Source organism: Mytilus galloprovincialis, chromosome 2, assembly GCF_965363235.1.
Source record: "Mytilus galloprovincialis chromosome 2, xbMytGall1.hap1.1, whole genome shotgun sequence".
Taxonomy (NCBI): domain Eukaryota; kingdom Metazoa; phylum Mollusca; class Bivalvia; order Mytilida; family Mytilidae; genus Mytilus; species Mytilus galloprovincialis.
This window is the reverse complement of record NC_134839.1, coordinates 94,470,141-94,487,744: the sequence shown is the minus strand read 5'-3', so window position 1 is coordinate 94,487,744 and position 17,604 is coordinate 94,470,141. Positions and strand designations below refer to the sequence as shown.

Sequence of the window (17,604 nt, the reverse complement as noted above, 5' to 3'; positions counted from 1 at the left end):
GATTTCAGCAGAACTTGAATGGTAAAACGAACAATTCAATATGAAATAATGTCACTATATCCAAGTTTTAAAATATATATTGAATAATTACATCAAGACATAGCATTATTCCAAACTAATGATTCGACTGTAGATTTGTTATAATAATCGTTTTACAAGAGCGGAGCTGCTTAGAACTTTGTACCAACAAAATTAGACAAAATACAAGGACCGAAATAGCGTAGAATGAATAAAAAGTTACGACACAGAGAACACTGAATAATTACTTGATAGAAAAACATTTTAATCGTCTAATTGCAAACACAGCATGTATGGAATATTGGCGGCTTGAAAATAACAATTCTATGATTTTTTTTTTACGCGAGATATGTACTGTGAAATATCAAACTTAAGTTCACAAATAGTTCGTTTCTATAAATGTTGGCGTCTGTTTTTGTTGCACTTTAATTAGAGTTCCTGATGTTGATGTCTTCCTCGGTTTTAGTTTGTCACCAGGATTTGTTTTATCTCAATCGATCTATAACTTTTGAACACCGGTAAACTACTGTTGCCTTGATTGAGCACAAGTTGACAACTAAATTCTTCCTCAAAAGTTTCAGTTTAATTATATATATAAATCTCTTGATAGATTTCATCATCTTGAATTTTAGCAAAAAGTGTGTTTTCACTCAAATGCACAAGCACAAAAGAACAGGAAAATTATTGTAATTGTACTGTGTTAAATCTTGCATGTAACGCATTATTACAGGTCTTTATTTTGAGAAACTTTCTAATATAAGAAACTTTTTACGTATTTGTTTCCTTATATCAACTTCCTTATTTACCTGGTATCGAGTTGAAGTCAGTAAAGATGAAGGTATTTTTTTAGTGAAATAACACATAATTAAAAAAATAACTTTAAATGCAATTAACTTTGACCAAACGTAGCTTCTGCACGCCTGGTATAAAATCATCTTGAATCTCAACCAAATGGTTAAGCGAGAGAAAAAAGTTTCCTGTTGAGCTTTTCTGGTAAAACAAAATATCAAAAAAATATATAGGATAAGTCGGCTTTTCATCAGTTTATTGTTAATCTGTATATATTTTAATATCTTGAATAGGAGAATTTCATACCATAGATAACTGAATGAGAGCTTGTAAAAAGCAGTAGAACTTTTATTAAATGACCACACAATAAACCTTATTTACAAAGTACAAAACTAGTTCGGTATCATTTGTTTGAGCATTAGAGTGTGAAAAATATAAACATTGCTGTTCGGTGTGAGCCAAGGCTCCGCTTTGAAGGCCGTACTGTGACCTATAATGGCTAACTTTTACAAATTTTGACTTGGATAGAGAGTTGTCTCATTGGCACTCATACCACATGGTCTTATATAAAGTAAATAAAACTATTTTACAAACCAGTTAAGCATAAGGATGTAATCCCACAATGGATGTTAGTCTTCGTTGTGTCATCCGGACTTCTTGTGATAAAAACAACGAAGACTAACATCCATTTATTCTCTTAAAAGCTATGATAATTGCAAGAAAAAACAAATCTAAATATATTTCAATATATTTTATCATAAATTCGGATTCCAGTAGCACGGGACTTGACATACCATTTGCTAATTGTTATACTAGTAATATAAAATTGATCGTTCTCTCATTTCAGTACATGTATCTCGTTGCTGTACATGTTGTTCATCTAGTGATGTCTCGGTCTATAAATGACGTACACACAGATAAAAGGTATGATATTTGTGGGTTCACAGTCAGTCAATCGTCAAAAGAAAACTTCAAAACGGAATGGATCAACTCCGATAGTTTGATTGCAAAATTTAAACTTGAAATATATGATCGAAATATGCAACCAATGATTTATTCTAAAGCAAATGAGACATTCTTACCATTAGAATGGAGTGTGACTCTTGGTCATGAAGCAAAAGGCAATTTGTATACGTCATGGATGATAGACAACTGGCTTTACTCATTTGGTCTTTTAGACGCAAGAACTTTAACAAATATTACAATACAGCTTATAAGTACTTCGTCGTCATGTCAGATCATATTTGGGGAGAATGAAACCGTTCAAAGTATAACAACAGCTTTACATACCCTGCCTGTAAAAACGTGGCGAGAATATGACAAAAAAAGGAAAACTATAAAGACTTATTGGTGTTTCTATAGTGCATACCCTCGAATTACAGAATCCGCCTGGTATACAGCAAAGATTTATTTTGGTTTTGCCATCAGGATGTTTGGATACAGATGCTGTTACAAAACCAGAACAGAGCTTTTTGAATGCACCGACGAAAACGGTAGTCGATTAAACCAATATCAACTGATGCCATATTACGTTGGAATGGTCTTTTTCTGCTTTTTCCCTATTATGTTGATGAAATGCAGCGCTCGCTCTATGAAATCTGGAAGTAAGATTAGAACCACAAAGCAAACATCTTACCAGAGTTTGGATTTAGACGACGAATATTTATATTTACAAAAAAGAAGCCCCGTTTCTGTGGCTAGCTTATTCCTTGGCATTTGTGGGTTGGGTTTTAAGCATCCAGTTGCTGCTACAAGAATACGACGAATTATTTTTGTACTAGGACTACCATTATTTGTTTATTTGGAAATTCTTATGTATTATATCGGATGGCCAGAACTTGCACCAGCTCTGGTGAAAAATAAAATACCATTTGGCTTTACATCAATTCTAGGTGGTTTGAGTGAAAGCCGATCATTATTTCTACCAATGTTTGGAGGCCCTTTCATAGCTCTGTTTCTGTATTTTGTAGCTGGTATTGCTCTTTTAGTAATACCAGTTGACCATGGATCACATATAGAAATGGGTCTCCCATCAGATAATGGCGCATATTCGTCACTGTTGTCAATAAATGTTGCAACAATCGAAAAGTTATCTTCAAAGCGTTGTCTCAATCGAATAGGTTATCATAAAATTTATTGTGTCCTACGATCGAATGTTTTCATGCTTATTAATCCGAAATTTTGGAGTTTCACTATCTGTTATCAAATTATGCGTTTTCAAAGAAGTTTTAGCTTTTTTAATGATCAATGTAACTTTCCTATATGGCCAATTTGCATAGTTCTGTTGCCATTGTACATCATAGTGTGCTTTGTTGAGTTTTCCCTGGTAATAATATACTATGGGTTACCTATAATTTCATTCCTATTTATATGTGTCAGAGGTTATACATTAAGTCTGCATCGTTATTTTACACAGAAACATTGTGTTTTAACAGCCATATTCATGTTTATCACAACTATACTATATTTGTATTATCTTTTTATGTGTTGTATTATCATTCTGGCTTCCTTCACATTTTTGACATGTATTATATTTTTTGTATATCTTTCGGTTGTGATATTTCCAAATTATTCTTTCACTTTTGTTTATTCTTTTTTCATGCTTTTGTTCTTTGTATATCGCATTGGTTCTGAAATAGAACACGACTATTCTCAGTTGCTCCACAAAACAATTAAAGCTGCCAAATACATCGGTGAAATACGAGAGGATGTGAACTATGCGATGACCGAATCTGGATCTGAATTCGTTAATATTGAGATGCTATCTAAGGACCCAAAAGAACGCCGAGTCCGTGAGAGAAGACAGTTGCCAGGCATACCCAAAAAGTTGTTTGAATTTGTCTCTAGGAAGTATCGCCCTTTACACATTTGCATATTCTTGTCAGTTCTGCAGATAGCTTTGATGTCATTTCTCATCTCGGCATCAATCGTTTTTGTTTCGCAATACGTCAGACCGATGCGGACGGATGAATCTAGTGAAATTCTTCATGTCTTAAGCGTTTTGTTGATAACCATTCTACCAAATTTGATTCACAGCTTTTTTACAGAGAAGATCAACCCAAAGGTTAGAAAACTGAAAATAAGACAGACCGTTATTGAATTCTATCAATTGGAATTATAAACTAATAGTGGTATGACCACTTACCTTCATACTTGTTAAACTCAGACATTATCCTGAGGTACAGGGGTTCTTAACTTGTTTTATTCCAGCTGCATGAAACAAAAATATAAGAAACTAACAAAAACTTTTCAGAGAAGCTGAACACAACTTTTGTTGACATTCTAACTTTTAATGATTTATGATCAATTTATTATAAAAGGGCACTATAGTAGCTACGAGATATATAAAAAATCTAAAGTATTGTTCTTTTGTTCACTCATTAATGAAAGTAAAATAGTGAAATAATAATTCTCTTTAAGCAGCCAGTACGTTTTAATTTTGTAAAATAAAGTTAAGAAACATTGATGATGAATTATTCACTTGCAAGTGAATAATACAACCTCATTGAATCCGTATTCATGTGAACTTTAACACCTTACCTAGAGATGGATAACGTATGAAGTGTGTCTGCTCAGTTGTTTAGAGGAAAAGAATGTCAACATTGAAAGTGAAACAAAGTTAAATCATTTGATTGAATGATTCGATCCACACAAAAAAAATCATTCTTATACAGAAAAAACCCGGTGATGTAACATATATTTTTAATCTGTAAAATGAAATTAAATAGACCTCGAAAACTCCAACTATACGAGTTAACATGAGACGAATAACACATAAAATTTATAATGGAAATTGGGTAAGTGTCAAAGTGATAACAACCTGACCAAAGAGCAGAAAAATGACTACATAGAAAAGGTCTGATTGAATTGACGTAAGCAATAATATGCAACCATAAACAATGAGAAAATCCATACAGTATAGTCGAATATAAAAGTCCCCAACATGACAAATAATATATGAAAAAACCTACGGCCTAATTTATAGGTAACATTCAACAATGTCTGAGGAAAATTCATACCGTATAGTCGGCTATAAAAGGCCCCGACATGAAAAATATGAGACCATTTAATTGAGAAAAAAAACAACGGCATAATTCATAACAGAACAATTTACGAAAAAACAAATAAGTCAGACGTGACCCAACGACAACCACCTACTGACGCCTGACTTGGGACATGAACATGAAGATTGTGGCGGGGTTTATAAAACATGAGTGCTGCTGTAATGCACAACAAAAAGTCATGCCATTCGTTGATGCAGTTTATCTATTGTTTACAGTATCTGAAAAAGCGACCTATCAAAGAATACTCAACATTGACAATTTTTAATTATTTTCCCAAAAACATAACGATAATCTGAATTGTGAATCAATTAATACTGATTATCAGGGATTCAAGTGTGTATCCGTTCATGGTTGATATACGTGAAACGAAAGACATCCTAAACATACGAGAGAACAGCCATGTATTAGATATCAACAACAATTCGGCAAATCACATTCAACTGTCAGGTTGCATTATGTAGTTAATATTTTGAACTCCACCTAAAATCTAGTAGTTTCAGATAAGAAGTGGCAAATTCTATATCATATAAAGAGCAAGAGTTGCATTTCTTATGTTTTAATCATGTAAATCATAAATTATATGAGTATATACTTACATTACGTTATGAACATTTGATTGGCCCACATTGTGTCGATTCTTAGGATCGTATATATCTTGTATTCAACAGTTTTATGTTCGACCTAAAACTATTATTTTTGTTATTCTGAGGCAACTGTTTTTTCACAGGAATCTATATTGCAAGAAAGGCCACAAAGGGAACACAAACATTTACTGTTGCAGTACGTAAACGCTACTTTGAAAACTGGATACCTGCTACTAAACAAAATTATAGCATTCATTTATTTATGGTCTTTTATCAATTAAGTAAAATTAAAAAAATATATAAAGAAATTCTAGTTTAATATATATAATTAAATTCAATATGTGTGGACCTTTCTCTTTTAGCACAGTTAGAAGTTATATTCATATATTCATATGATGAGGACATAATCTTTAAATCAGTTTAATTGAGATCTGGACCTGGCATGTCAGTTAACTGCTAGTAGTCTGTTGTTATTTATGTATTATTGTCATTTTATTTATTTTCTTTTGTTACATCTTTTGACATCGGACTCGGACTTCTCTTGAACTGAATTCTAATGTGCGTATTGTTATGCGTTTACTTTTCTACATAGGCTAGAGGTATAGGGGGAGGGTTGAGATCTCATAAACATGTTTAACCCCGCCGCAATTTTGCGCCTGTCCCAGGTCAGGAGCCTCTGGCCTTTGTTAGTCTTGTATGATTTTTAATTTTAGTTTCTTGTGTATAATTCGGAGTTTAGTATGACGTCCATTATCACTGTACTAGTATACATATTTTTAGGGGCCAGCTGAAGGACACCTACGGGCGCGGGAATTCTCGCTAAATTGAAGACCCATTGGTGGCCTTCGGCTGTTGTCTGCTCCATGGTCGGGTTGTTGTCGCTTTGACACATTCCAAATTTCCTTTCTCAATTTCATATTTTATGATTATTTTAACTACTAGTATGTTATTGTCAAAACAAGAGACGTGACAGATAAGACACAAATGTTTAACTTACGAGATCTGCCATTTAAAAAGAGAGGCGTATGATAGCAAATAGATTATTTTTTATGGAAATATTCTTTATAAAGCACAAAGGTGTCAGTTTTCACCTCAAAAACTAAGTTTGAGGCCTTTGTTAGTCTTGTATTATTTTAATTTTAGTTTCTTGTGTACAATTTGGAAATTAGTATGGCGTTCATTATCACTGAACTAGTATATATTTGTTTAGGGGCCAGTTGAAGGACGCCTCCGGGTGCGGGAATTTCTCGCTACATTGAAGACCTGTTGGTGACCTTCTGCTGTTGTTTTTTTCTATGGTCGGGTTGTTGTCTCTTTGGCACATTCCCCATTTCCATTCTCAATTTTATGAAACTCATTAGTTATAAACAACCTGATAATTTAGTCTTAGATGCATGATTTTTTCATTAGTTGTTAGTGGCTTTGAACTAGCTGTCTGTAACTGCGAATACTCTCAGATCAGTACTTGGTGTCTTTTTATTGTTGGGTTATACAAGTACCAGGCCACGTGCATTCTGTGTTTTTGTTAGATGTATTTCTATTTGTATCCATCCAATGAGTTAAGCCTTTTTCAACTGATCTTTATAGTTAGTTCTTATGTTGTACAGTTACACCACTGTCCCTGGTTAGGGGAAGGTTGGGATTCCGCTAACATGTTTAACCCTGCCACATTCTGTATGTATGTGCCTGTCCCCAGTCAGGAGCCTGTAATTCAGTGGTTGTCGTTTGTTGATGTGTTACCTATTTTATTTCCGTTCATTTTTGTACATAAATTATGCCGTTAGGTTTTCTCGTTTGAATTGTTTAAAATTTCTCATTTCGGCTTTTCTCATTGTTGAGGCCGTACGGTAACCTATATATAGTTGTTAATTTCTGTGTCATTTGGTCTCTTGTGGAGAGTTGTCTCATTGGCACTCATAACACATCTGCTTTTTTATATTTACAATCAGTTTTTCATTTTGCCATGTACAAAATGAAAAACAACGAAAAACAAACAGTTATATACACAAAATGGAAAGCCCACCATAAACTCAGTTTCTCTGGAAGGGTAAGCAGATCTTGCTCTACATTTGGCACCTGCTTAGTTGGTTATCGTTGTACTTCATACAAAAAATAAGGATTCCAATTATTATCTTTTTCGTATCTATCATTTTGCACAGAGGATAAACGGGGGTAGCTATAAAGGCATGCGTGTGTCCCCCTTAAAATAAGTACGAGTCGACTCTATAATTTATAAGTACACCAAATTAGATTGATTTTTTTAAAGATTAATTAAAAAATCAATTGCTCATTTTATTTTTTACTCTGAATATTCTTACATCTACTTTTATAGAAAACATTTTTCATCACTGAAATTAGTTTTTTTAGATTAATACCGGGAGCACATCTGATTTTATTTAGTGAACTGTTATCTATTTATATACATAACCTGCTCTTGTCGTCGTGTTACTGCATATTTTATTGAGAGACTGTTAGAGCATAAACCTATATATGTTGTTGTTAAATTGGTAAAGGTTTAAACCAGATTTTGGACATTGTTTGTACGTAAACAGTTTATCGACACAGCTAACGTCCCAGTACCTCGGCTTACAATGAATGGTAAGTTAGTACATGTAACACAATAATATAAGGAATGCATATTTTAAAAGATGTATTTTTCTAGATTGTATTGCTATACTGTTATCATTTTCTGCATATGTATAAATATGATGAATATATTCCCTTTTGACAGCGATCATATATCTCTGGTTTGCCATTTTATTATTTATATGTATACGATTAGAGACATGATGACTGCAATAGATGTCTCTCATTATACCATAGAATTGTGAAAAATATGGAATTAAAATCAGTCTGGAAATTTGAAATGTATAGGTGCTATGTGTCTAACGATATTCGTGACCCGTGTGATATTTTTTGGATAATTTGGTCGATGTTTTCACGTTTGGATTATGTTTTACCTGTACATTTATCATGCATGACAGCACAAATAAATGGCACGGTTGATTTGTTTTCACTTACAAGTACTTTAAACCAGTATAATCAATACAACAAATGTAATCGCTATGCATATATTATGCATATTGATTAGATATGCACATGCATACATGTACACATAGTACATGTACTACATATTTTAAAAAGGGTGTAGCGACAGTGCATGTTCACCAATGAGGAAAGTTTGGCCTGACAGTAGAAGTAAAACTGATTCAAAAAAGGGAGAGCTAACTTTCCCTAGGTTTGTTTTAATCTTTCAAATGTCTTCATTTCAATCATAACAAAATTTCATACAGATTCATTAGTTTACATAGTGATATGCCACATATCTGATCATTTAGTAAATGATGATGGTGAAGATGGGGATGTTTTTTACGTCCTGTGGTAAATATTTCATGGCAATCAGGATAACATGTTATTGAGATATGAATATTAACCATGCTCTTCGATGGGAAACGGCAAATAACCAATTATGTCAGTCTTTTGTTTTGACTTGCCCGGTGATCGAAGATATGAATCTCTGCACTCCAAATGAGCAAACTACCACAGAATGCTATAGGCAATAATTGACCACAGCCTATTAGGTGATCGAATAGTTTATTATGTGTTATTGGCTTTGGTCTAGCTTTCAGTATCTTCAAGTAATCTTAAATCGATAATTTGTGTTCTTTGTCCTTTTGTTGGATTTTTGTATGCCTTGTCTAAATTTGAAGATTCAAGCCATTTCAAACTGATTTTCACGGAGTTTGTGTATGTTGTGCTGTTACACCAGGGTCTCAGATTAGGATGAGTGTTTAGCAATCCAAAGCATGTTTAATCCCGCATCATTCTAACTATACCTGTCTCAAGTAAGGAGCCTTTAAAGAAGTGGTTGTCGTTGTTTGTTGTTTATTTTTCGATTACTAGTAATTTGTTGCATTTTTGTTTTTATTATTTCACATTTTTCATCAGATATGGCTTTTGATAATTGTCGAAAGCCGTATAGAGACCTACTTCATTATGACTCAGTTTAAGATACTTGACGTTCAATCTGCATTACTGTCTACGGTGTCGAGATCTTTCGTCATCGATAACGAAATTTATACTTCAGTTGTACACAACAGTAGAAACATGGTGACTGATCGATTAACCGTTATTTTAAAAATATCACAAATGGCTCTTCTTTGGTACACAAAAGTCGCACACGGCCTACATTTAGTTTTTGATTCATCAATCAGAATTTCATCAATGATCGCTATAAGATAGAATCAGTGATAAAATTCTCTTTGGTCTAGCATATGAAAAAAAACGTTCAAAGAAGATTTATAAACCAGAGAAAATGAGAATATAATATATGTCTACCTCACAGGCACTTGTCTCAGAATTCCCCCTATATATATACCTTAATATAACATTAAGGTATGTAGGAATTTTTTTTCTGAGACAAGTGCCTGTGATCTCATATGACCTCCCGGGCCATCCCCCTCCCCCCAAAAAAATCGTCTGATTTGTGTTACCCAGTAACCCATTGCATCTGTCGATATCTTGCGTATCGATGGCCAGTAATAGGGGACTGTTTTAACTGTTGGCGTACTTTTCTTGTAATTCTCACTGAAATCGGAAAACAAAATTATCGATTTAGAAAGATCATATATGACAGTAGTTCTGTTACTTTACTGCTGTGTGTGCTATAGTAAATGATAATACAATTTGTCTTTCAGACAAAGAGTACAACAATCACGAAACCCATTTGTTTAATACACAGTTGTCTTCGGATCAAGTTGCTGATTACTACGACAGGTGGGCTGAAAATGGACGATACGATGAGGTTAGACTTAGTGTTATATTTAAAGTTTATTAATTTCTCTCACATTGCACGATTAAACAGATTATTTCAAAAGTCTATATTTGTGGTTCTAAGGTGAGTATAACTGACTTTGTAAAACTCAGTACAATATAAGTTCAAATTTGGTGTGTTCTCCACTGAGTGACCCATCTAGCTGCAACTCGCTGGCAATATGTGAACGTAATTGGTCAAATGCCATGCAAATATAATTGATCACTGATTCATAAATACCGTAATTATTTTAAAACTTTTGTTTTATTTTCTTTTTTGTGACTCAAAATACTTGATTTGTTTCCTCGAAATATAGGGAAGTCAAACGACTCATGTTTTAAATAGACTGGTATCTTTGACGAGTTTTTATTCTGATGTATTTTTAAGCATTATGTTTAAATAGCGTCCTAGTAAGGCCTGCGATTTTATTCTCTAGGAAATAAAGAATACTTTAAAAGCTCCAGAAATAACTGCTAAGACAACAATTACACTGTACGACCAATCAGTTCGACCGAGTATAGAAATATTGGATATAGGAGCTGGGACCGGTTTGGTGGCAGAGATGGCAAGTATATAACGAATAAACAATACAATCATATTACTGTACGTAAATCATTAATCTGACAGGTCAAATTTTGACAATTTAAAATCAAGGAAAAGGTTACAGAAATTCATAAAAATGTTGGAAAGTACAAAAAAGTTCATCAAACACTTGACTCCTCAGAACATAAGCAAGTACAAGCAACAAAAATCAATACTTGGTTCCAATGTTAAAAAGTAAAACGAATATACTTGGAATTTAGATCAAACTATGCTCACTTACATTCGGGAAACACATTGTAGATATCTCAACAATTCTTATAAAACACTTCAGTTGTTAAAACGATGTCCCTCCATAGTGATGTCCTATGGAGGTACGTACAAGAGATTATAAACATGACCTGTTTTTACTTATGCTTCGTTAGGTTTGTCGTTATAATGTTTATATTTTAGCTCCGTAAGTCTGGTTTCCAGAAGATCGACGCACTTGATCCATCAAAGGGAATGCTAGAAAAGGCAAAGGAAAAGAATCTGTATCGCAATTATGTTTGTGAATTATTGACTAAAGAAACTTTTAAAAACGCAAATGGTAATTAGTTCACTATATTTTCGTTTTTTTTTTGCAATTTATAGAAAATTAATTTATCAATATAGATACAAGTATTATCATTTTCCCAGGTAGCATTGACCAATCACATCGGTCACGTTGACAGAATTATCATGTTTTATGATAGCACTATCGATGAACATCCGTCATCCAGCCAAATTGTCTTCGTCTTCAAGTGTACAATACGTAGAAAAAAACAACTACCGAATGTGCATCTTCAAATTAGTAAAAAATTATTGATATTAATTGAAGAATCCTGCAGATTCTAAGTATTTTGTGTTTAAAAGTTGTAGACAACTAACTACAAACAAACACAAAGTGCAATGACTTCAGGTGCGTGAAGATGTATGGTCGCATCCTATATATGTATGCATTCCATCATATAAAGGGATGTCAAATACAATTTAATGTCGTAATTTCGGCTTTGTACTATTTCATCATTCTTATTTTCAATGTACGAAACATATTTATAACAACATATTGCATCGCCCACTTGATAAAAACTATTAACTAACTTTAATATCTTTTTTTAACATGCACATATCTGTTATTATATATGCTATTAAATACTGATCACAATATTTTTATTATACACCAGGTTTATACGATTGTATAGTGTGTTCCGGCTCGTTTTGTCCTGGTCATATCCCAGCTGAGGCCCTTCATGAGTTTATACGCCTGACGAAAAAAGGTAGATATTAGAAACCATCAAGGAGATAAACAAATGTTTTATGTGGGTCACGTGATGTGGGTATTGACATTTTAGTATCTTTTTCTCTGGGTCAAACCTGTTTTAAATTACAAATGCAAACCTCGTATAGAATTTATTTGGTCGAAATAAAAAAAATAAAAATATAAACACATATGCCAATAATTTTACAATTCTAGTCAAAAGGGGATGGGGGTTCAGGAAAAAATCTTGTGAACTGTGTTCTTTTTATCCTACATGTTGTTTTCTCTCTTTAACAGTATAGAATTTTGCCATAGCCTTCTGTACGACATGACTTTCGCTCAATGTTAAAGGCAATACAATACCCTTTATGGTGCCTACACAATTAGTTTTTTTTTATTTTTTCCTCTTGATCAAACAATTATTTTCAAATGAAACATGCAGGTATAATGGTGGTTTTGCGAACTCCATTTGCTATTTTTTAATCGAGGGTTTGTTAATCAACTGTAAAAATTGGGAATTCATGAAATAAGTATATACTATCTACAGTTTGCATTAGTTTTAATATCTTTTCAGAACTGTTATAATGATCTGCCATATAACTCTTAGAACGGATCCATTCCTTTTTGCACCTTATCTATCTTATCTAGGGTTGACCTGTTCAAACTCGACAGTATCTGTTCTAGGGTCTAGCTGTTGGGTAGAAAATTCAGAATCAGTACAGCGAAAACAAATTCCAATTATTTATTTTTTTTGCATTTTCGCTCATTCTAATGGTTTCTGTTGCCTTTTTTTTTAATGCGACCTGCATAATTGTTTTCAACAGTAGCCAAGGTACGGGAGAAGAACATTATCAGATACTACCTATTTTCTTTCAGTAGATTTATATCTAGCTACTGCGTTTTCTTTATCATTATTCTAATAAACCTTAAGTTTGATAATGCATTGGTATACTGGAGTTGTATGACACATTAAAGTCAATCTAATTAAAAACCGATCTCTCATCGCTCCTGTTTTCTGATATGTCGCGTGCGACATATCAGAAAACAGGATTGATGAGAGATCGGTTTTCAATTAGACTGCATTGAAGTAAATAATAATAATAAAGTACATAAAGACTGTATGGGGGATATTGACTATATAAAACTTCTGACTTCTTTATGTTTAGGTGGCCATGTTGTTATTGCAATGAGAGATGAATGGGAAGCGCCTGGATACTCCGATTCCATTAAAACACGTATGAGACAACTGATAGATGATGGAAAGTGGGTGAAAACTCATGAAGAACTATACAATCATTATTTTGATAAAGCTGGTGTAGTTTATGTATTTCAAGTAGCATAGTCTCATTCATACATAAAATTCAATAAAAAAGCATTTTTTATTATGATTTTCGTTTTCAACATACATAATTATGTTAAACGTATAACCTAGTGTGTTATTGCTTCTTATCATATCAATAGTTATCATTCCTAATTTAGTATTATGAAGTGACGAAGAGAATTTCTTATAGCAAATTTAATAAAAGAAAATTAATTATTGGCAATGTGACACAAAACACATTAAAACATCATTGCACACCACTATACCCACGCCAAAACAGAAGTACATCCATCGCGCACACTAGTATACTAAACACCAGTTGTTGACATGATACGGGTTATGTTCTTCTGATATATTTTTTGATGGTATATTACTAAACCCCTAACCGGAGAGATTGTGCATGATTTTCATATGATGAAGACATAATATTGAGGACTGGAGCTTGCATCTTAGTAACTGCTGGTAGTCCAATGATAACTTAGTTTATGTATTATTGTCAATTTGCTTAGTTTCTTTTGTTACCTATCATCTGACATCAGACACGAACTTCTTTTAAACTGAGTCTTACTGTACGTAATGCTGTGTGGTTTTTTTTTTTTCTACATTGGTTAGAGGTATAGGGGGAGGGTTTAGATCTCACAAAACATGTTTAACCCCGCAGCATTTTTGCGCCTGTCCCAAGTAAGGAGCCTCTTGCCTTTGTTAGTCTTTTATGATTTTTAATTTTAGTTCATTTATATGTTTTAGTGTTTAGTATATAAATATGGCCTCCGTTATCACAAAACTAGTACACATTTTCTCGCTGTTTTGAAGACCCATTGGTGCCTTCGATGGTTTTGTTTTGCTCTTTTGCCGTGTTGTTGTCTCTTTGACATATTCACCATTTCCATTCTCAATTTTATGAATTGTTCATGACTTATAATCAACTATAGACGTAAGATATTTTTGTAACTCCAGACTCATTCTGAGTTTGATTTGTCACGTGAAAATCCAAACGTCTGGGTAACCGAGACTAACCAAGATGACAACTTTCGAATTACATTCGGTAAATGGCTTATTTTTTATTATGCGATACTGTATCACAGTTGGATCGTCGGAATCACTTTGTGCTTCTCCGAAACTAGCATCATACAAACATTTTGTACAACCAATAAACTGTATCATTAGGTTATCTCTGTATGTTCTCCAGATAACACACACGCACACACACACACACTATACAAGATAGCCAGTCCAACAACGATTTTTATTTTCTTCTTAAATAAGAATATAAAACAATTGGTGAATATCTAAATATCTATTACGCTTTGCTTACATTATACAAGTCTTAAAACAATCAAATGTAGAAAGTTTTTAATTTTGTTTTTAGACTAAAGCATTTATAATGAAATTTTAGGCGAATGTCATTCACGTGAGAGGTTTAGCCAGCTATAAAACCAGATTGAATCCACCATTTTCTACATACGGAAATGCATGTACTAAGTCAGGAAAATGACATTGTTTTCCATTCGATTGATCTGATTGACTGATTTTGATTTTTTCATTTGATAAGGGACTTTGCTATTTGAATTTTCCTTGGAGTTCGGTATTTTTGTTACTTTACGTTTTACTTTGAAATTTGTTTTTCTTCGTATCGTTTTTTTTTTCAGACGAAGGCAGCCTTTTCAATTCTAATTATTAAAGGAGTAGGTTCCGTAAGACCCCTTTTTGGCCTCAAAATATAGCAGTTTTAGAAAATTGTGAAAATGTAATCGTTTAGATATTTATTGCAAAGTAGAATGCTTCTGCTACATAAATATGGGCTGTTTTTGACAAAACAATGCACATACATCGGGTACTAGCATCATTAAGTCATGCTAAATTATCGAAATCTTCACAATTGTAGCATTTTAGTTATATTTTAGACGGTTTCTGTCTGAAATGAAAGTGGCCGCATTCGTGTTCATTCATAATATTGAAATGTAAGTTGTATTTGATGATACTACATAATATATATAAAGGTTGAGGATGAACACGGATGCGGCCACTTTCATTTTTGACAAAAACCATCTGAAAAGTGACGATTTTTGGCATATTGGATAGATTTTTCATATTTAAGCTTGAATCGTGGCGTTTTAAATGACTTATTAAGTTAAAATCTTCCCCATTAACTAATTGAATCAATTGAAATAGACACTTAAGTGTTTAGAAAGTGTCGAAAATCTTTCGTTAGATGAACTTGAAAATTGAGGCCGAAATCGGCCCTTACCGGACCTACTCCTTTGCAAATGATATTTGTTGTCGAAACATACCATAGTATCATTATTTCACTTCAATTATTTGATTGTTATTTTGGAGCGAATTTGATATCCGCTTCTTTTCTACAATACGTATGATATATTTGCCACTTAACGTTTAGAAAATACAAATATTTCTAAGAGTTCCTGTTTGTAAATCTAATAAAACAAAGACAAAGAAGAACAGTAACTTACCAAGTCACAGTTGCACAATTAAATGTAGCCTAAATTTTTTGTTCCGCTTTTAGAATTAATTTTGCGGTCTATTTTTTTCTGATGACATAATAATATAACTTGAAAATTGAACCTGTTCAAATTTCTTAATATATACAGAAATGTTTGCATATATGTGAGATATTTGTTACATAGAGGATGAATATCATTTTATTTTGGAACGTATCAAATATAAATACAAATGTGTGTAGTATATATAAAACCTTATTATGAAATCCATCAGTATTAAAACGTACATAGTCGTTACTCTGTATTGTTCATAATATAAAAGTAACTAACGAAAATGGAAATTACTGACAGTATAACTGAATAAATATATTGGCTAAAAATAGATGACGTTGAGAATTAATAAGGATATTTTCGTTCAAATTGACAAGGTGAATAACCTTGACAAATTCCCGGTGAATAAACTTATTACAAAAATGTATCTATCGTCGGTGAAACCCCTGTTAATTTTCCTCCAGCCAAATTGTTGTCAATATTTCAAGTGATCGGCATAATAAAATAGGTACGACCCTGTGAGTCGAGAGATATTCGAAAATAGTATTCATGTACTATTTCTACAGTCATAACTTTTTATTTTGTATATCATGCACCAAATTTGAAAATAATTATATTCATATGCTCCAAAATTGTATAAATTGTATAAATTATTATCATGCTCCAAGATTGTATTAAATTGTATAAACTGTATTAATAGTTAATTTAGTTGGATTTGGTGAAGCCTACATAGTATTTTAAAATAATACAGTTGCCATAACGTATAAGCGGTGTTGCTTTTTGAATAAAGAATAAAAGTGTCATCCCTACAAAGATGACTACATCTATGTGTGATTGTACCTTTGGTGACCCCGAAGCGGACTTGGTAGTATAAAATGGACTCGATGATTAGGTCATTACACACATTAGAGAATCATTCCAAATAGTCAGGCTGAAATGGCAGACAGTTTTGTTCTCAGTAACGGACAAATTATTCCTGGAATTGGATTTGGTACTTCAAGAGTAAGTCAATTAACGGTAAATTAATATCTAGAAAAACCACTTTTAATTCATCGGAAAAGTAGACAAAAAAATATTTTATTCTATCTTTCATAATTCAATTTGCACGTTTGTCCTTTAAATAAGAACCTAAATAAGTGTTACTAAATAAAACAAACAAAGTAGATGAAATTTAAAATTTCGATGAAGCAAAATTGAAATTTCTGCTTTATTTGAAATAAAAAATGTTCACATCTGAGGAGCCAAACATTCCTAGAATTAAACTGATTTTTGGGTTTATATGACTGTAAAAAATAGTTGGTGAAGAAAAAAATCATATTGTGTGCTTCTTTTTCTGCTTTGGCCTTTTGAAAGCACCCAATTTTGATGATTTCCCATTTTTCATCATTTTCCCCATTTCATGAAGAAAAAAAACCACAGTTCCACAATTAAACTTATTTTCATACTTTTACGTAAGATGAAGTGGACCAATCTGAATAAATTTAACTAAAAAAACTAAACAGGTTAATATAAAAAAGTTTTATAAATTTATATTGCTTTTTCAGAAACAAATTTCCTATGTTGCAAATTTTGTAAATTTGAGATTTTTCTCTCTTTTTTAGAACAAAAATCATATTATTTCAACTTCTTTGATAAATATATCGCAAAAATGCCTTTTTTCCCTTTAAATACTGAAGCTTTGTTGAA

General features: G+C 32.6%; 2 protein-coding genes across 3 annotated transcripts in view; both read left to right on the top strand.

Moving 5' to 3' along the window:
• The first annotated feature begins 7,922 nt into the window (after positions 1–7,922).
• LOC143064941 (methyltransferase-like protein 27) lies at positions 7,923–13,472 on the top strand. The gene is made up of 6 exons (XM_076238167.1): positions 7,923–8,053; positions 10,153–10,259; positions 10,705–10,833; positions 11,262–11,397; positions 12,014–12,106; positions 13,254–13,472. Exons 1-6 carry the CDS (start codon positions 8,047–8,049, stop codon positions 13,427–13,429), a joined length of 648 nt encoding a protein of 215 aa, XP_076094282.1. The 5' UTR covers positions 7,923–8,046; the 3' UTR covers positions 13,430–13,472.
• Positions 13,473–16,782: 3,310 nt separating this feature from the next.
• The window catches only part of LOC143064938 (aldo-keto reductase family 1 member A1-like), a 247,957-nt gene continuing 247,135 nt past the window's right edge, over positions 16,783–17,604 (top strand). Inside the window, exon 1 of one of the 2 annotated variants that reach the window (XM_076238165.1) lies at positions 16,783–16,920. In XM_076238165.1, coding sequence (XP_076094280.1) covers positions 16,855–16,920 — 66 coding nt within the window. In that variant the 5' untranslated portion in view covers positions 16,783–16,854. Of the gene's footprint in view, positions 16,936–17,604 lie in introns of both variants that reach the window. The other variant, XM_076238164.1, reaches the window with a different exon arrangement.